Source organism: Pygocentrus nattereri, chromosome 12, assembly GCF_015220715.1.
Source record: "Pygocentrus nattereri isolate fPygNat1 chromosome 12, fPygNat1.pri, whole genome shotgun sequence".
Lineage (NCBI taxonomy): Eukaryota > Metazoa > Chordata > Actinopteri > Characiformes > Serrasalmidae > Pygocentrus > Pygocentrus nattereri.
Window position 1 is genome coordinate 11,024,696 of NC_051222.1, and position 21,779 is coordinate 11,046,474.

General features: G+C 36.4%; 1 protein-coding gene across 1 annotated transcript in view; it reads right to left on the bottom strand.

The window, feature by feature from the left end:
* Nucleotides 1-5,441: 5,441 nt before the first annotated feature.
* Nucleotides 5,442-21,779, bottom strand: part of micall2b (mical-like 2b) — a 49,211-nt gene continuing 32,873 nt past the window's right edge. The window contains exons 10-17 of the mRNA XM_017717405.2: nucleotides 20,376-20,590; nucleotides 20,231-20,289; nucleotides 18,688-18,811; nucleotides 16,653-16,755; nucleotides 16,442-16,515; nucleotides 14,237-14,351; nucleotides 11,729-11,775; nucleotides 5,442-6,417 (exon numbers count right to left, since the gene is read on the bottom strand). Coding sequence (XP_017572894.1) covers nucleotides 6,335-6,417; nucleotides 11,729-11,775; nucleotides 14,237-14,351; nucleotides 16,442-16,515; nucleotides 16,653-16,755; nucleotides 18,688-18,811; nucleotides 20,231-20,289; nucleotides 20,376-20,590 — 820 coding nt within the window. The 3' untranslated portion in view covers nucleotides 5,442-6,334. The remainder of the gene's footprint in view (nucleotides 6,418-11,728; nucleotides 11,776-14,236; nucleotides 14,352-16,441; nucleotides 16,516-16,652; nucleotides 16,756-18,687; nucleotides 18,812-20,230; nucleotides 20,290-20,375; nucleotides 20,591-21,779) is intronic.

Below are 21,779 nucleotides of genomic sequence, written 5' to 3' on the forward strand. Positions count from 1 at the left end.
TAGATATTTACAACCATTATGACCCACGTATAACCCAAGACATTAATTGAGATAGTAATGAGTTATACATTTTCAAAGTCATCATTTAGATGGCACTTTTTATTGGGAGATGTCAAACACTATATTGAATACACTATATTGGCGAAAGTATTTACTCACCCATCTAAATCATTGAATTCAGGTGTTCCAATCAGTTGTGTATAAAACCAAGCACCTAGGCCTGCAGACTGCTTCTACAAACATTAGTGAAAGAATGGGTCGCTCTCAGGAGCTCAGTGAATTCCAGCATGGTACCGTGATAGGACGTCACCTGTGCACAGTTGTGTCTAAAGTCCAGTTGTGAAATTTCCTCGCTACTTAATATTCCACAGTCAACTGTCAGTGGTATTATAACAAAGTGGAAGCGATTGGGAACGACAGCAACTCAGCCATGATGTAACATGACAGAGCTGGGTCCATGGCCGAGCAGCTGCTGTTACAAGGAGAACGGTACTTGTATGACTGCATTGTACCAAGTGTAAAGTTTGGCGGGGGGGATTATGGTGTGGGGTTGTTTTTCAGGAGTTGGGCTTGGCCCATTAGCTTCAGTGAAAGGAAAGGAAACTTTGTGGGAACAGTTTGGGGATGACCCCTTCCTGTTCCAACATGACTGCACACCACAGCAAGGTCAATGAAGACATGGATGAGTGAGTTTGGTGTAGATGAACTTGACTGGCTTGAGTCAAAAATCCCCTAAACACTTTCATAAATCTTGAGGAAAGCCTTCCCAGAAGAGTTGAAGCTGTTATAGCTGCAAAGGGTGGGCCGACATCATATTAAACCCTATGGATTATGAATGGGACATCACTCACATTTTTAGCATAAAAAAAGATCTTTGTGATTTGGTTGTCTGATTCATGAAAGGGTGTAGGTTTATCATGAAAAAACTTTATTCAAAAAATGCTGTGCCATGTTTTCAAGTCACTACCGAAACATAGTTTTAGTCCATAGGCAGAGCCTGGTTTTAGCCATGCCTTTGCATTTCAGAGCAGAAAGTGAAACTGCATGTCCCTCATGACCACATGGTAAGCAGTTAGATCCTGTTTTGAAGTAAATGTGCCCCCAAGTCTCAAAGTGTGTAACATTAAGAATTGTCACTACCGCAACACATTTTCTGCAATCCAGTATTTTTTTGTGTTTTAATGAAAAATTTTAAAATTAGTAAAAAAAAAAAAAATTTGATGTGTGTACAACTGTTCCTAGTTGTTTGTGCTAGTCAGGTACCAGCTAGCATTTTTGAGTTATGCTCACAATCAGCTAAAAATGTCACCACTGAAACATTTGGTAAGGTTTCAGTAGTTTTCAGATTGACAAAATGGAAGGGTCAGTCATTTATTTGAATAAACATAATTAAGGTATAGGGTCACTTAAAGAATGTCTAAGTCAGTTAAAAGCCTGAAATGTTTTAAACTCTGACTTTGATCCAATCTGGGAGCATCTCTAAAACTCTAAACAGGAATTTCCAAAACTGAATTATTCTAAGATACAGGGAAAACCTCCAAACTAAGCTGTGCAAGATCAAAATTCTCAGATAAATAGTACTTAAAGCTTAATCTCTGAGCCATTCTTTTACTGACAACTCAATGCTATGGTTCTGAAAGGAAGCCGTCAAGAAGCCTCACTGAGAAAAGAAAACAGGCAAAAAGAAGAAAATTCGACCTCGATCATTGAATGTGTTTAGGATTACTTGGATTGTAAGAAGTAGAAAATGCTAAACCAACTTCTAAGACTGAAATTTTGGCTCAATAAATACTGAGAAATGTTATATTTAGTGGTCGAGACTTCTGTTAAACACAGTATCTCATAAAAGTGAGTACACCCCTCACATTTCTGCAAATATTTTATTGTGTTTCCATGGGACAACACTATAGAAATGACACTTGGATATAACAAAGTATTGTCCAGCTTGTAAGGCAGTACAGATTTACTGTCCTCTGAAAATAACACAACACACAGCCATTAATATCTAAATAGCTGGCAACACAAGTGAGTACACCTCACAGTGAACGTCCAAATTGTGCCCAAATTGTGCACCTCATGGTAAAGAACTCAGACCATACGCCGCAGAATACATGAACTCTGTCTGCATGGCCGTTGTCCCAGAAGGAAGCTGATGCACAAGACAGCCCACAAACAGTTTGCTGAAGACAAGCAGTCCAAGAACATGGGGTCTGACGAGACCAAGATAAACTTGTTTGGCTCAGATGGAGTCCAGCATGTGTGGCAACGCCCTGGTGAGCAGTATCAAGACAACTGTTTCTTGCTTACAGTCAAGTATGAAGGTGGGAGCATCATGGTCTGAGGCTGCATGAGTGCTGCAGTTCATTGAGGGAAACATGAATTCCAACATGTACTGTGACGTTCTGAAGCAGAGCATGATCCTCTCACTTTGGAAACTGCCGCATGGCGGTACCAACATGATAATGACCCCAAACACACCCCAAGATGACAATTGCCTTGCTGAAGGTAAAGGTGATGGACTGGCCAAGTATGTCTCCAGACCTAAAGCCAATTGAACACCTGTGGAGCATCCTCAAGCAGAAGGAGTGCAAGATGTCTAACATCCACCAGCTCTGTCATGTCATCATGGAGGAATGAAAAAGGATTCCAGTAGCAACCTGTGCAGCTCTGGTGAATTCCATGCCCGAGAGGGTTAAAGCAGTGCTAGATAATAATGGTGGTCACATAAAATATTGACACTTTGAACACAATTTGGACATGTTCACTTTCAGGTGTACTCACTTGTATTGCCAGATATTTAGACATTAATGGCTGTGTGTTGTTTTATTTTCAGAGGACAGTAAATCTATACTGCCTTACAAGCTGTACACTAGTTTGTTATATCAAAGTTTTATTTCTATAGTGTCGTCCCATTAAAAGATAAAATATTTGCAGAAATGTGAGGGTGTCCTCACTTTTGTGAGGATACTGTATATGATTTCTCCTTTCTTTCTGAGGCTGATGACCATGGAAGGGTTGTCTCTGACTTTCACACAGTATTTCATCTTAATTATGAAGTAAACAAGTAAAAATAAATTACAAATACCTTCAAAAGATCAAATATTCATATTCCACCTCATTGTCAACCGTATTAGCACTGTGCTAGGCAGAAAGATGGCTTACTTCCATCACTCAATGAATTGCTAAATATATCCAAATGAGCCATCTGGCAAGTGGACAATCAGATCTTATTGTAACGTATTAAATGAGAAGGCACAAAACAAATCTACATAAATTGTATGCATCTTTAATCAGTGTCTTAATTTTACATTGGCACATGTACTGGCAGCGCATTTTAGCCCATTACGACCAAAATATTAAGGCCCAGTTTGTTCTTCGTCAAAGATTTTCAAACATTCGTATGTGACATAAAACACACAACCACTGTAATTTAGTTTTTAGCATAATACGCATGTAATTAATAATGTTGGTAGCACAGTAAATATGAAATGAACATTGCATGTTGGACTCGATGGAAAGAGCTCTGAAGAGGAAATGCGCAGTAATATGAAGTAAAACTACATCCCAAAATATTTTACTTGTTGGTCTGCAATTTCCCTCTGGGACCAATAAAGTATTCTGATTCTAATTTGCTGGGACCATCTCAGGCAATTAAAACATACAAGCTCACCGATAGCGGCTGCTCTGCTGGACAACTTTTTTAACTTATTAGTTATAACATTGCAGTATGGTGTAGTGCAGCATTGCATCTCTTAATCCAAAGCATCCACCCAAGTCCAAATTCATTTGAAGAGTCCTTATATAATGCATCTGAAAGTCTTAGGGGTCAGGTTTTGGCCCAGTGTTGGGTTCAGATTTTGGGTTGAGGTTAAGGTTTGGACCAGGATTAGGTTTTGAATTAAGGTGTAGGTTTTGATTTAAAGCTAAAGCTAGAGGTTAGGGTTTGGGCCAGGGTTCAACTTAAGCTTTTATTTTTTATTTTTAAAGTTAGGGTTTAGGCCAATGTTTAGGTTTTGGGTTGAAGTAAAGGTTATTATTTGGGATGGTTCAGCTCTTTTTAATTAAGGTTTGAGCCAGGGTCAGCTTTCATTAAAGGGCTGAGGTTAAAGTTAGAGCCAAAGTTAGGCTTACGATAAATGGATGTGTATTTAACTAATAAATAAAGTAATAATAAAGTTCAATGTAGGTTAAATATAAAATAAGCACCTACACAGCATCTATAATACACTTTCCAGTGTTCCCTCCAACTCAAAGCACCTTTAGACCTTCAAAATGTTCTTTCCCATTCAAGATACATTTTCAAGTTTTGCAAAGTCTCTAAACCAGGAACACTCACTTTTTAAACCATTGGTTATATTTTTCATTTTGGTCAGAGTGTTCCTTTTACCTAAATGTACATCATAACAGCAAGATTTTATTCCAGGTAATTATACAATGTAAACAGCTGGCAATTTTAAATATAAACTGAAAAATAGTCTGATAAAAAGGCACCTGAATACAGACACAGCCCAGCAGAACAGAGTAACCATTTAAAAAGTAATTTTACTGCATAATAAAAACATCACATCAAGAATACATAGACCTGAGCATTAATCAGATCAATATATATATATATATATATATATATATATATATATATATAAAACCTCATCTATGCACACACTACATATATGGAAATATGTACAACTTTACATGTCATCTCATTCTACTGTTACAAAACTGTACATTAGAAATGGCGCAATACTGGTGTTAATGCGCATATTCGTTTTTTATATTCAAGTACTACAAGGAAGCTATGCACCTATGATTTTCCCTCACCTTCACACCTGTGAAAAAGTGATGACAAATGTGATATTGTGAAATTAAATATTCTTAAAAGATGCTAAAAGATATTTCAATATTTGAATAATTCTATAGAGAAGTGAATAAAATAATAAAACTTTAAATATGTATTTATTGTATTTAAGTTACATTTACATTTTTTAATGAAGATAGCTACCTCCACTCAAAATATGATGAATTCTGGATATTATATTTAAAATTACTTCTTTGTTATGCAGCTTTTTCAGTTATTTTAAATCAACTACAGCTCTCTTCATCACTCTGGACACATTTAACATTCCTTCGTTTTTACTTATAGCTTTCTATAACTCTACTAATAATCTGAAACTTGTGTAATTGTTTGGACTAACATTAAAATCACATGCATTTGCAACAGAACTGGGTTTATTATTGAAAACTGTGATTCAAAACTTTTGAACAGTCATCGAAGCTGCCTTTACATACTCTTTGTGATGGAATGCATTTCTGATGAGAATCATTTTTAAAGAGTTTAACATTTTAATCACTTTATAGATTTCTCATAGCAATGGAAAGAACCTTTAACCATTTTTAGGTCCTAAAAAGAGCCATAAAATCTTGTAATTAATTAAGAACTGAGGCAATGTTTAGCAATTAAACTTTATTGTACATATTCAACATTATTTTGCATTTAAGTTTGGGTGACCAGAATATGAAGATTTAATTGATTGAATATTTCAGGGCAACAATTGCATCTTTATAAACATTTCAAGTTCGATAAAACATTATTTTTACATTTCTCAATTGACAATCACAATACAATGCACTTACATTTTAATATAAAGAAAGACCAATAAGTTAATTGGTTACTAATACTGGCACTTTATAACCGAACATATTTGACATTGGTTTTACTATAATGTGGCCTAAATCTCACTAATCCCCACTATAAAACCCTGTGACTTGCAAATATGACCAGGTTAATCACTGCGTTTGAAGAAAAAGCAGTGCTTCTAATCCAGAATAAGACCCTCGGTGCCCCCTGCTGGTCACACTACACAAGTACAATAGATCATCCAAGCAAGAAAGTCTCTAGGCACTTTATATTATGACCAAATTATCCACTCCATATAAAATGATGGCAAAAACTTGTCCATTTTATGTAAAAATCTACATCTAAAAGAAGCTAAACATTTAATGGTGAAGCTGGATTCAATATGAATCGACACATTTTGATATTCTTCTATTACTCATGTTTTACCAACCTACCAAATATCGCCAGTAATTGAGAAATAAAAGCCTGTAATGCAAAGCTGGGATGTGCACATATCTGAATTCAAAATTACACATTTATACATTCAAACATACACATATACAGAGTAAATGTCGACTAGAATCATTTTTAAAAGGACATTTAGTTGTTTTACAAGCTTAACCCGTTAACTCAGGCCTATTACATCATACATCTATGCATATATATCTATAAAGAAATCCATACAGTAACTGAATAAACCTGTATAAAATTTGTCCTCCATCAGCTTTCAGCAGCCTCGCGCTTCGACATCCGCCGAAACAGCTTGGACATGGGAGACTTTTTCTTTTTTTCTTTCTTGATGTCTGTTGGCAAGAGATCGAGTGTGTTCAGTTCAAATCATCAAAACAGTTCAATTGTCACTTAAATGAAAGTAAAATAAAAGTTGGTTCAAAAAGAAGCCAAAAGGGTCACTCGCAGCCAAACAAGCCGAGCTACAGCTTTCAGCGCACTCACCGGTTTTTAAAAAGAAAAAACATGAATTGCAAATGGTTATGACTTTTGCCCGCATTTCTGGGGATGACTTAATTGGGTTGGTAAATTATACATTTCGCTAATATGCATTTCAGAGCTAAAAAGCAGGCAAATCATTAGCCGTGGCTAGATTCTGATAGTTTTCCATTAGCGGTCATTAAATCAAAATGGAATACATAACTTCTGCTGTTGCTCACATTTTTGCCTTTAAAATAAAATAAAAAAAACCCCCACAGAATACATAAACATGCGCGGCAATTAAGCGTTAAGTTTCTGAATATGGTTAGCGGAGGTGGAGGGTGGCAGAAGGGTCAACGCTACCCAGAATGAAACTTTCATTTTTAGGAACTTTCAGTTTTCAAAACAAAATGAACACCTTTGGACCACGACAGCCAAGTTCAGGGGAAACCGTTAGCACCATTTACAACCTAAAGCTCCATCAAAATCATCCTTCATGGCTCATTACCGGTCCAAACATCACTGATAAAGCAATTACGAGCAGTCACAACAGTCAGAGCCAAAGTTTATATCAGGCTGAATATTAAAACAATTAATTTTTTCTTTGAGCGTGGCTCCTCATCAATCCAGCCTTATCATTCTCAAATGTTGCACTATTATTCAGTAACTACAGGGACTTCAGCGCATACTGACCAAGTTATTCTTTGGTTATAGAAGTGTGTAGTACATCTTTGGGCCCTCACCATTTAAGGGGTTAAATGGAAAAAAGAAAGAAAAATAAATAAAAAGAATGTATGTATATACACACACACACACACACACACACACACACACACACACAAATTATATATATATATATATAAACAAATTATATATATATATATATATATATATATATATATATATATATATATATATATATATATATATATATATATATATATAAAAAATAATGAACTCATGCCTGATCAAATGACAAGTTTAACGTATTGAGAAAAAAAACAAAAAGAAAAAAAGAAAAAACAAAAAAGTAAACAACCTACAAAATTTATTACTTTTCACAGGCCGCATTTTCCACCCCCCCCCAGTACGATAAATTTGGTAAACAAACAGTAACTGCATTAAAACATGTTCTCTGTAGAGGTTGCGTTCACTTCTTACCACTTAGGAAATCAACAAAACACATGAAATTGAACCAGGGGTGCCTAAACTTTTTCATTTAAAAGTAGTTTGAAATGCTCATTTCTAAAGAAGCTTAGTGAGTCGGAATTGTTCACAGTGGTCATGATGGGAACGCAGATGTCTGAAGATGTTTAACGCTTTTAAAAGCTCTTTCATGGAAATTAGACAAAAAGTAGCTTATCTACACATGCAGCTTGAGGTCTAAAACCGTTTTATGATCGTTTTGGGATAATGCATTTTATTTTTAAGGCCCTGTGTGTCATGGAATATCTAATTTCCCTTGCTTTTTTGATATGAGAGGAAAAAAAAGTGACAATTACTTAAACATATCTACTTATTTGGTCAACAGCAGGTTAACTCTGCTCATTCACACTTCAGTTAATTAAGTTAAAGGTTGTTTCAGCCTGGACTGCTTTTCATTAAGGCATAGGGCAGCCAATCAGAACAGAGGATGTTTACATAAATCAGTCTTGAAGGAGCAGTAACAAAAACAGCCTCATTCATTTTAAGGGATGAGGTTTAGAAATTAAATTAAATGAACTACAACCAAGGGCATCGCAGAAATGCATGGCGTTGTAAGGCAAAAGACTGCCCAAATAAAACTAATTTTGCCACTATTACTATAATTTTTATGATCAACATTACTTATAAAAGCTCAGAAGATGTGTAGGTTCACTGGTGGTTTTGGACAGTAAATAAAATGGTTATATTTGTGTTTTAGTCATTGTGGTTCCCATCAACACCACTGTAAAAAATGAGTGTGTAAGTTTCTCTACACATCACAGTAAGTGTTTATTTGAATCCAGCTTTCTGATTGATCGATTTTGTAGCAATGGGTAGCATACACCACTAAGACCTGAAATACTAATTCTGGCCAAAATACATGTTTCCACTGTATAATGGTCCATCCCAGATGCCTCCGAGCCCAGAGAAGTAGGCAGCACTACTGGACACGGTTAGCATAAGGCTTCCTTTTGGGACAGTAAAGTTTAAACAAGCATTTATGGATGTAACCTCATACTGTAGTGCTTGACAAAGGTTTGTCAAAGTACTCCTGAGCCCATGAGGTTATATCGCTCTATGATGTTGGCAAACTGACAAACCTCAGTCCATCTTTGCTTAGGCCCTTCATGGGTGCTGCTTTAGTACTAAATCAATCGCCTGTTGACATCACTTGTTTCACATCGCATCCGTCTTTAATTATTTTTTATTTTTCAACTTTTTTGGAATGTGTTGTAGGCCTGAATGGCAGGAATGGATGTACATTTAGAAAAGAAATGAAGCTGACCACACAAAACATGACATATCTTCTGTTCCAACTGTCTACAATGAAACTCAAGTCAAGGTAAATTTTAGAAAATCACTGCTTTACTTGATCCTTTGCATTTTCCATACCACCCCAAAGTTTCCCTATGGTTATGGGATGGTTAACTGAGGTGAGCCAGTTCATCTTGTTTTCCACCTTTAAACAGTGCTTTTTAACATGCGACGAGAGGCTGTACGGATATAAATTCCAGCCTACACAAAAAGCCTCAAAATCTGTCTTGGAAAACACTGAACAAATGGGAATCATCAACAATTGCTCTGCTCCTGCCAAAGCATTAATATTTGCAAACAGAACAGAATGTTTAGTTTTGGCTGCTCGGCAGTGTCCACTACAAACAAAAGCCTGGCATGAACAGCACTGAGTGGAATTAGCGGAGATAAAGTGTGTAAGATTGAGCTGAGAGATTGAGCAATATTTCCAAAATGTGGAACGCAGTAAATTGCAGGGTCTTGAGTAAACATCACAGTGTTTGTGCTCTAAATAGAGGAAACATAAAAACTCAAGTTTTGGCTTCATTTCCCCATCACCTCCTTATCCCTTAGAATTACACTGTTTTTGGTTACACAGCCTGATACATGTAAACGAGCGCCGTTCTGATTGGCTGCTCTGTACTGCACATCATCAGGGGCGATTTAGTGCAAGAGCCCACCTGGGCTGATGTCCAGAGGCCACAAATATTTTCTAATGGTGTTCATTTATTCCGCCTTCACTGTCTGGACAATCAAATTTGTACAGAATATTTATGAAGCTGATTTTTTGAGATATCCGTGTGTAATCACTGTGTCCTGGCCAATTAAATTATTATTACTGTTGCTACAATTGCCGTCACTGCCTTAAGCCTTCAGTTCATTATTGGCACCCCACTGTTTGAATTTGGAGCTCTTGTAGTTAAAACATGTAACTGGGGATGTTTAAAAGGGAGATCCCGTCCCACATAGCATGTCAATATCTATATATCTACTTAACTTATTTATAAGACTGAAACGGGCTTTTTGAAAATGCTAAAGCAAATGTCTAACATCAATGCATCAAGTTATTAAAGGTAAGACATAAATGGATTATAAATATTTTTATGACTGTCGTGGCAGTAGTTTTTTTGGCTTTAATGGTTAGGTTTACAATTTTGCAATATTGTTTTTCCTCATCGTAGCGGATTTATTTTAACATGATTGTTGTCTTCTTTAAGAAAACATGTTTGTGGAGAATGGACACATGCTTTGTAGTGAAGGGTGTGGCAGTGCTAGTTGGGTTTATTTGAATCTTTCTGATTGCTAGTGTAGCAACTGCATAATAGACTGCTATTAAAAAGACCTGAAACACTAATTCGCCTGGCCAAAATACATGTTTAACTGTGTAATGGTCCATATCAGATTTCTCTAGGCCCAGACAAGTCGGCAGCACTGCTGGACACAGTTAACATAAGGCTTCCTTTTGGCACAGTAAAAGTTTTAATGGGCATTTATGGATGTAAACGCATACTGCAGTACTTGAGAAAGGTCTGTCAAAGCAATCCTGAGCCCATGTGGTTATATCTCTAGATGATGTGGATGAAGAGTCTTGATGCAGTGCTGTCTGAGGGATCGACTAGTTATTCAGCTTGGGCTTGTGTCCTTGCCCTTTATGCACTGAAATCCAGATTCCTCAAATATTTTAATTGTTATGTACCATAGAAGGTGAAATATCCAAATCCCTTCCTATTTTTCATTAAGGAGCATTGTTTTTAAAAATTTCAAGAAGTTTCTCATGCATTTGTTAGCAAACTGGCAAACCTCGGCCAATCGTGGATGCTGCCGAATCAATCGCCTGTTGACAACACTTGTTTCAAATCACATCATTATCTAATTATTTTAGCCCTAAATTGCCCCCGTCCCAAGTTTTTTTTTAATGTATTGCAGGTCTGAATGGCAGGAATGGATATTTACAAATATAATACAATTATATTTACAAATAAATGAAGCTGATCATACAAAACATGACATATCTTGTGTTCATACTGTCTGCAATGAAACACAAGTCAAAGTAAATTGTAGAAAATCACAGCTTTGTTTTATTGTATTTTGCATTTTCCATCCCATCCCAAATTTTTCTGATTTGGGGTTGGATTCCAACTTGACATTTTCATATGGGTTTAATGGAATAAACTTTTTCGAACATCAAATTTGATCATTTCAGCAGATTTATCATGTTTGGCATAAAGCTGTCAAACTTCTCAAACCCTCCGTTTTTGAGCTTAAATGTAGAAATGAGAAACTGTCCTGTTCACCAGCTTCTTACTAGAATTTTTTGTTCCTACTGATGCTGCAGTTACAGCCTCCTAAACGTAACTGTGGCACAATTTAAGGTGGAACCGAAAATTTGAAAAAGAACCTGGCAAATAAGAAGTCAACATCAACTTCATGTGGGAACGGACTGGCACATTTTGAAATTCTAACAATGTTGACATACATTTTTAAATAACTTTTTACTGTATATTTGTATTTATTCTAATGTTATCTAGTGTTTTTACTGGCAAAAACACTGCTGTGATAAATGGCTTTATCGTAAAGTTAAATATCGTTAAATGACTTTCGTAAAAGTACTGTGTTGCATGTATTGCATACTTTTATATATAAAGTATGGTAAGCTATGTTATACAACTATACGCCATACAGCAGCCTGCAGTTTTTCCAACTTACCAAGATTCTGCATCATCTTATTTAACTGCTCATCCTCCTCTTCTTCCCTGCGGAAAATAAAATTAAACATGACTATAAATGGACAGAAAGCAAATGGGAATTGATGGAGTGCTGTCAAAAGTTTCTGGATGAACAGTATAAAGCTGAATTCTGCCTCGATTTCATACAATTATTACTGCAATCAAAAAGTCTTCGAAAAGCTTTCTGATTAAACAGCAACCTACCATCAGTCAAAGTGACATTAAGCATGCTTTACTTTAAATAAAAGCACAGATATAACTGTATGTCAAATATGACAGCTATCATGAAAGGTCAAACAAATATGGGAGATATTAGTGCCATTATACAAACACAGTATACTCCTATATATATTACCACTGTGTAAGAGAAAGTTAATGATTAATAAAAATGAATAATAAAAAGAATATTAAAAAAAAAATACACTAAATATAGTTAATGAGTCTTGGACTGACAGAATGTATCTAACAGTAATTAAGTTTTTTCACGTGGTAATATTAGATATCAAGCACAGAAACTGAATGTCGGGGAAAAAAATCAGAAACAAAATGTCGGGAGTTCAGTTCTGCTGTCTTTTAAGACAGATATGTAAATTAGCACTATTCTGATTGGCTGTCGTATATTCTCCCTCATTCAAAAAGCACCCTGGGCTGAAATATTCTGTATAATATCAACGTCTATGGGTGACGCTACACTGCTGCAGGCTGAATAGGAGGACATTTGGTTCTTGCAGCTTAGCTTCCATATATAGAATGTATATAGAACGGTATATTTTGAAATTTTTACAATCTTTACAAACTATATAAAAAGTTTAAATTTCACAAAAGAGGGGAAAATAGATATGTGAGGAATAAGCCACTGAACCGATTCAGGAAAGGACAGGTTACTGCAGCCTCGTTCAGAAGACTATCAGGCCGTGTTCAGGGTCAGACCAAAGTTTTAGGCCCGATTTGAGCTCTGTGTTTATTTACAAAGTGCACAGTCTGTAATCAAATAGTGAATGCCAATTAGGCTCTACTCCAGTACATTATATCTGAAAACAAACAATGGCAAATTTCAGGGGAGTAATATCTGTACTGAATATCCCATACAGGCAGGACAGGAAATGAGATGGAAAGCACTGGAATAGGTGGTCCAAATTCAGGTGAGTGACACACTTTTGAAACCATTATGGGTATTTAGGAACAGATGAGCATTTTGGGCATTAAAAGTACATGGCTGAGTTGTTAAAGAGCTCAGACAACAACTGTAACAGCTATGAATTACATTTTGGAACATTAATTAAACCCCAAAAGGATTTTGCTGGTTTGTTTATTTATAGAAAGTAAATGACAAAAAGAAAGAATACCCTTCCCTCCTGCTTTGAAACCTACCCTAGATTTATTTTATATACTATAACTTATAACTTAATTTATAGAATTTTTTTTTTTTGTTTTAATGCAGATCAGACTAAGAATTTTACAGCCACACAATGGACAACACATGCCATTCCACTTGGTAACAGAAATGCATCTCTACACTGAATATACACTACATGGCCAAAAGTATGTAGACATGCATCCTAATTATTGTGTCAAGTTTTTAATAATGGCCATTGCTAACAGGTATATAACATTAAGCAATCTCTATAGACAAACACTGGACTAAAATGGGTTTGTCCTGAAGAGCTCGGTGATTTATTGTCATAGGATGCCACTTTTATGCCAAGTCAGTTTGTGAAATTTCTGCCCTGCTAGATCTGCCCTGGACAACTGTAAGTGCTATTACTATGAAATGGAAGTGTCTAGGAGCAACAAGTTAGCCATGTGGCAGAGCAGAGTGCTAAAGTATGTGGCATCGAAGGCATGTACATGAACCAAAGTGGTGTCGTATGTGCCCAAATTTCAGCCCATTAGCCATTGTGTTGTAGTGCAGCAGGGTTTGCCCATACAATCTCCAGTGTGCAGCACTGTGTCTGTGTGCATGGAAAGTACAGTAAAATAATCTATAAAACTTCACAAGTGATACTAAGAGTGGTTGTTTGGGTTCCAGTTTCCTCAAACTTTAGTGGTACTGTTTACATTTACACTTTAGCATTTAGCAGAAACTCTTATCCAGAATGACTTACTATTTAATCTTTACAGTGGTAGGAGAATGCAGTGTTGGGGAGTCTTGCCCAAGGACTCTTATTGGTATAATGTAGCGTTCTTGCCCAAGCAGGGAAACAACTTGGCAGCCACCTTGAAAATTACTTATGGTCTCCCAAAATGTGAGAACCGTGTTTTGACAGGTTGGTTCACCCAGTACAAATGTAAATACCCTCAAATCTCCAATCCTGTCTTCTGACTTACAAAACCAAAACAATCACAACTCTGTCACTGTCCAGTTACTTACAGTTTAGAGCTGCATTAATATAACCAAAGCATATAGACTGTTTAGGAGGATCCTTTGAAAACCGTTAGAAAGAGTTCAAATATATAGAGTATAAAGAGTGTAATATGGCATAATTACCTCAGTCTGTCCTCATCAAGACCATCCACAATAGCGTTTCGGTCGTTGACGATTTCTACAAGCTTGGCCATCAGCTCCTCCTCTCTCTTGCGGTCTCGATAGGTCTTCAAATGTTCTACAGAGAGAGAGATATTCACGTAATGAGGTAATAAATGTAATATTCCCGCATCATTGACAGTGACAGATATGAAGCGGCTTTTCCTATATAAAAATGGTGTCCCCCCTGATGTGTCCTCAGTGACAAAACTGAGCTTCTAGTGGGTTGTATTTTATTTTAGCAGAATTTAACATTAGATCTTTATGAAACTGACAGCAATACAACTGGTAGCTGCCATTATAATTGTCTCTTTAATGAAACTGAAAGATTTTTCACAGTAGATTTCTTCGTTTTCTCCCAATAACATTTTACTACCCACGCTAAGAAAATGGTTGATTGGTTCTTTGAAAGCACCCATTTTCATTTCTTGGCTTGGAAAGTGTGTAAGATCTGGGGCAGGGTCTTAAATACATGCACCAGAGGCCAATTATAGCGAGAAGCAGTGGTGAAAAATCTTTTTCAACATGAAGTGACATCTGTCTGGATTAACACCGATAGAAATGTGCATCAGAACAGAAATAAAATAACCAGAGTAGCACAGAGCTTAGTGAAAAACGGTAGGTAATTCGGCCTGTAATTTTCACCGAATAGCACCCGTAAAAGAGGAAATCACCTCAGGACTCGGAGTAAATAATTAAGTGAATTGCTATGTTATTATTATGTGATACTAAATGATTATTTTAAAATACTCTCATTATTTCGTGATAATAGCTCACTAATTTGAAATACTCATTATTTTGACATAGTATCCAAATATCTCAATGAAATTAGTGAAAGTATCTCAAAATAATGAAAATATTTCAAAATTATGGCATAGTATCGCAAAAAAAAAAACAAAATGGTAACCATTACATTGTAAAACTAAGCCTTTATTTTGTGATGCATCGTTATTTTGCAATGTAATTAAAAAAAAAAATAATTACTCCCATTATTTTGAGTCATTTTTTGAGATGCTGTCATTTTTTAGAAACATTCTCGTTATTTTGAGACAGATTGCTTTATGCTACTAAAATGAAAATAAACAAATATTCATATTTTCAAATATAAATTATTATAAAGTTTCTAAAACAATGAGATCGTATCTCCAATTGATAGTCAAAATAACAACAGTAGCTCAATGATTTAGTATCTCAGAAATGAAACGGTATCCTGAAGTAATATAGTTCTCTTATTGAAAAATTATGTAATAAGAAATAATAATAAAAAGTGCTGGATTTTTATTATAAGTGACCCCTATACATCCACATAGGCTTTAATGAAAATGAATGAACACATCCTCTATAGATTAATTAACTGATTCACTGATTAATTAAATGTAAATGGTGGAAAAGAAAATGTCATCTGTGCAAATGTTACATTTTAATTTTTTTATGTTAACTTCAGCAAATTAACGGAAATGAAAAGTTCAGTGTGTTGCCTGGGTGTGGTAAATTTCCAGGGTGTGTTAAAAAGTCAATAAAACATCAATAAAATTTGCTAGGGGGTGTTTTAACTTATACATCCAACAGTATCAGAGACTATATTAGAAAATTCACAGTTGATCTGAAATATATAATCATAAAGCTATTAAACAAACCTCTGGAGTCTAATATTTGACTATATAAAATTGTACTGGCTCATATTATGGGTTAATTTTAGATATTGCTTGTGCTCTAGACCAAACATGGTGCTAACTGGCAGACATAGCAGTAATTTTCAGCAGTAATAGACCTGGGTTAGACTTTTTTGGAATATAATATAATATAATATAATATAATATAATATAATATAATATAATATATCACTGCTGTTGTAAGAAAACCTTGCATCTCCAAAATGGTAACTTTACAGGAGAAGGAAAAAACAGTAAACAACAGGTTTTGTTCTAACAGCAGCGACATAATACAATATTTGGTAAAACAAGTAGTAATAAACTGTGTGACCATCCCTGCTATATGCATAGTATTTTTAGGGATCTACCAATATGGGAATTGTGAGCCAGCACTGATGGTATATATGATATATTTCTCATGTACCCATCAGCTGATATGGATACATAATATTTATTTCTGTAGGGTTACAAATGCAGGAAAATTAATTAAATGCAAACATTTCTAAACTCGCCTTACCTGGTTTTTCCATCAGTTTTCGAAGCTCTGCTTCAACAGTAGGCTGCTCTTCTTCTAAGTCCTGAGTTCTTGCACTGTCATGAAGAGATTCAAGTCATTTTTTTTAGCAGCTACATTCGTGAGATGTGCCAATTCCAGGCTTACAAACATAAACGGTACCTGCACAGCAAATGCACTCAATCTATTTGTGGTTCCGGGCACACATACTTACATGTAGACCAGCTCAGACTCTCTGCGTATGTAGACCTGCTTGTTTCGGATGAGGTTGAACCAATCCACCATTAAGTCGTTCATTAACGTGTCCTCTTCACCCTCTGAAAGAGGACCACAACATTAGAAAGTGGAAAAAGGGGTGGTCAATTACATTTCAACTGGTTTCTGCAAGCGCTGTTTAGTGTTTACCAACTTTTGAGGAATTTGTCACACAATACATCCTCTTAAACAGTCCACTCAATAATCTGAGCATAATCAGATTTCTGTAGCAACCTGACTATTCAAATGGTTGTGTAACCAGAATACTCATTTCTTAGATCTGATTAAGAAATCCAATAAAGAGAACTGGATTTTAGCTCAGTAATCAGATTTCTCAGTGCATGACACAGCGAAACACTTCGAGTGATGCTGATCCCAATCACATTCTCCACGAAATGAAGGATTTAAATATTCATCTTAAATGATGTATTCTAGTATTTTTTAGATTTTGTCGTTTGAACTTAAAATAATTAAAATATTTCAATCTTAGAAATTGAAGAATAAGATGATATATGATAATATGAATACCACGTTGCGCACTCTTAAGCTGCATATCGTTGTGGGAAACCATGAAGTGCTATATTCAATAATAAATTATCCATAATAATTATCCATTATTTGCAAATCATCCAAACCATCTAAACTTTTTCTGCACTATAAGAGGAAACTATTGCTTTGCATAACTAATGTTAGGATGTGAACCAAACAAATAACCAGAGGTTCAGTGCTTCTAAAAGCTCCCTCATTGAAAAGTCAGAGGAAATGGTTATGAATGCACAGCTTTTAAAGCCATTAGTGTACATTCAGGGCTTTGTACTGCAGGAGAGGCCCCCCAAGTTAAACATTTTTTCAGATAAACCACTATTTTATCATCAACACGCCATATAAACTTGTATGTTCACTAGTCATTTTGAATAGTAAATAAAATGCATCATGGCTTTTATCACCACCACTAGCCATGATTACATGCAGCCTAATAATCCATTAATAATCCGTTGATAATCTGACTAGTAACTATCGGAATAGAATACGTCCATGTAAACACAACAATCTGAATAGTCTAGTCCGATTGAGGCGCCTGTTTTCGATTATATTCCCTATCAGAATGTTTAAGTGTGTTCTGCATGCACGTCGCATCATAGTAAAAGCTTATGGTCTGCAGAGGAGACGAAGTTTATGCTCCGAGCTTTAAAAGACGGTGGTGGGATGTACGTCCAGCTTATGTGTCTCAGAGCATGACGTCTTCCTCTCGCCGCTTCCATTATAAGTACGTCAGGCTCAGAAAAACGTCCTTCGTGTCATTTTAAAGCAATTAAAAACGAGCGCGCCAACTGGAAACTCATCTCACGCTGACTGGACCTCACGTGATGTTTTGCCGTCATGGTAACGTTCACTCTAAGCGCTACTCCACGCATGCGCCTCATTTTGGATCAGGTTACTCGTAGTGAGCATGTAAATGGAGATTTTCCATCAGATTGTTGAATAGAGTGAGCAGAAACACCTCAGTCTGAATCTGTATTCGGAATGTATTCAATTGGATTGGCAAACATCTTTGCATGTAAACACAGCCAGTGTAAAGAAATGACAGTCAGTAAGTTCATCGACCATGCACCATCACATGCGACCACTCTGAATGACTTTGTTCACGTCCAAAAAACTGAATTATGCAGAAATTCCCATTTAAGATGAGCTCAGAGTAATTCTTTCCTCTGGGTCATGACTTACAACTACCCATTACTTCATGGACCCTTTTTGACCAACAGCAATAAAAGAATGCATGTTATGTTTACATAAATGTGAGCTGTTTAAAATAAGGTTCAATCTTTCTAGTTCTCAATTTGTTCCTCTGCATATCAATGGTCAGCAGCAGGCTGCTTATCAATAACTGCAAATATTTCATTACCCGTTAGATACCTTAGATATCCAAGTACAATCCCCCATTCTTAGTGAAGCCATCAAGTTGATAGCCCTGCAAGTTGTGTATTCACGCTCACCCTCCTCAGATTGTCTGAGCTGTTTCTCCAGCTCCACTCCTTTCTTCTCCAGCTCGTCCAGATGAACCTCAATGTCCTTCAGTTCTCTCATAATCTCTTCTTTAGGAATGTAGTCAGGATTCAGCTAAAACAACAAAAAAAAAGCACATTCATTCATTCAATTACTGTGGGTATTCAATGGCCATCTATAAATGTAATGAAATTATATAGTCTAACAATGCTAAAATGATCTTCATCCACAGTGCCATCATACATTTATGGATTACAACAGAAGTAAGGTTGTCACTATTAATTATGAAATGGTTGCTTTGACAATAAAGCAAGCAATCAGAACTTTTTAAAAAAGGACAAACATTAGAAATTGACCTAATCAGACTGGTACCGAACCCAAAAACAATCAAACAGACAGACAGACAGCTGCACATTTAAATCTCACACCAGAGGAATTACTCCATGTGCAAGCCCCCCTTTGGCAAGAGTAAACTCATTTTTATTCATTTCAGAGTGTAGAACTGGAGCTTGTGTTTAGTGTAAAATATCCAAAAGGCTTCCTTTATTAGTGGATGACCCACATTTCTTTCAGAGAAAATGTTTCGGATTGTGAATATCAAATGTTGAAACTGGGAAACAAATAGCCCTTTTGAATTTGATGCCAGCAACACTTTCCAAAAAAGTTAGGACAGGAGGAACAACAGGCTGGTAAAGTTTTTTAGTAATGCTAAAAAAATAAAAAATAAAAAACGACACCTGCCGGTTAATTGGCAACAGGTCAGTAACATGATTGGGCATAAAAAGAGCATCCCAGAAAGGCTGAGTCTTTCAGAAGTAAAGATAACGAAGGGTCAACCACTCTGTGAAAGACGGCACAATCAAGAATAACAGCAACAATTCAAGAATAACATCTCAACATAAAATAGCAAAGAACCTTTGCTTTTCATCATCTAATACATCATATCAAACGATTCAGAGAATCTGGAGAAATCTCTGCATGCAAGGGACAAGGCTGGAAACCAGTTTGTGCTGGCTGTGCTCTTTGGGCACTCAGGCAGCACTGCGTTAAAAACGGACAGGATTCTGTAGTGGAAGTCGCTGAATGAGCTCAGGAACACTTCTGAAAACCACGGTCTGTGAACGCAGTAAGTCACAAATGCAGTGAGTCTCCTTCTCTGGGCCCAAGCTCAATTCAGATGGACTGATTGAAGAGCAACAGTGCCCCGTCGTCCAATGAATCAAAATTTGAAATTCTTTCTGAAATTCATGGACACCGCACTGTCAGTCACTTCCAATCGAGCTCCTGACCTGGAAAACAGCTTCAGATTGTGAAAAATTGTCGCAAGGGGTAAATCGGGGTTTATAAATCACACGTGTAGTGTACGACCACCCTCAGTCGACCTCAAGACATCTGTTCAAAAGCTTAGTCTAATATGGGTTCATTAAAAAATAAATAAATAAACATACACAATAAAATAATTAATTAAAACACACACAGATATATTGGAAACACCACACACAGATATATTGGAAAAGTCCTGTTGAAACAAACCTTGGGCTGTTTCTGTGCCGTCGGTTCTGAAGGGGAGTCAGCAGGCGAGGTGTCAGACTCTAACAGAACCAGACAAAGACAGTTAAAACAATCTTACATGTACTCACACATCCAAACTAGTCAGAATAACATCCGTAATCCTTACGGAAAAACGTGGTGTCGTTTTTACGCGGGCTGACCACAGGAGACGTTTTCCGCTCGCTGCTCGCAGAGATTGTAAGAACGGGTGAAGGAGTAGACGGGGCAGGTCCTGACGACGGTGAGGAGCCGGAGTTTGACGCCGGAGTTTGAGGCTGAGTCACTGCCTCAGGTGTTTTACTGTGCGCATTAGTTAGTGTTGAGCTTTTAGTGGTTCCAGACCTGAAAAGCAGAAGAAGCAGCGAAGGAGGAGTTAACTTCTAACTCACAGCATGTTGTGAAGTGCGTAGCAACCTTCTTCTCACCTCTGACAGTGTGAAAGTTAAGGAGGACAAGGAACGGAAGAGAAAGACGCTTTCAAATACGGCACGCCGCCGGTTTCGTGTGGCGTGGCGAGGAACGCTCGCGAGAACCAACCACAAAGCGCGAGGGAGTAAGAGTGACAGATCTGGAGATTCAACCAATCAAAAAAACAACAAGAAGGCCAAGAAAAGCAAGAATTAGTAGGAGGTTCTGCAAGAGGAAAAAGTTGATGACAACTTTTTAGCAAACTGTTTAACCCTTAGAAGTCAAGAAGTGTTGTTTCTTTTCCCATTTGTATTGAAATAAAACACAAATCACATTATTTATCACACCCGTAGCAACATGATGAATTATATTTACATTCAATTTGCAGGCTGTCTCAACAGCTTACAGTCTGCACTTAGAACTTTTTCTATTGTTATAAGGGTCCATATTCTATGGTTTTAAGTAGGGCTGCAACTAACGATCATTTTCATTGTTGATTAATCTGTTGGTTATCTTCTCAATTAATCAATTAACTATAAAGTGCTTCCTGAACTGACTTTTCCTGTCCACACCATAAAGGATATTCAGTTTGGTGTCACAGAGGAGTAAAGAAACCTGAAAACATTCAAACGCAAGACCTTTTTTTATTATATTATTACTCAAACCAATTAATCAATTACCAAAATAGTTGGCAATTAATGTAACAGTTGACAAGTAATCAATTAATCGACTGATTGTTGCAGCTCTAGTTTTAAGTCTGCTTATTATACTCTGAAACAAATAGGGAACAAACTCAAAGCAATTTTCTGCTAATTTTAGGGCACAGTTTCGATTTAACATTGAAAACAATTCATAACATCTAAATTGTGTCAAACCTCGTGTCCCCAAATGGTTAGAATCAGGTCATAAAACTCATTGATATGCAGTTAAAACACAAATAAAAAGAGCTGTTATATTAAAAACTGCCTCTCTGATGAAGCTGACCGGTATGAGGAATAAACAAGAGCTCACTATTTATTTTTTAACATATTATAACTGCTTAAGGTGTTGACAGAATTAAAAACCATAAATAAGCCAAATCAATCATTTTAATAAAATTACTGCAAAGTGATACTAATTCAGC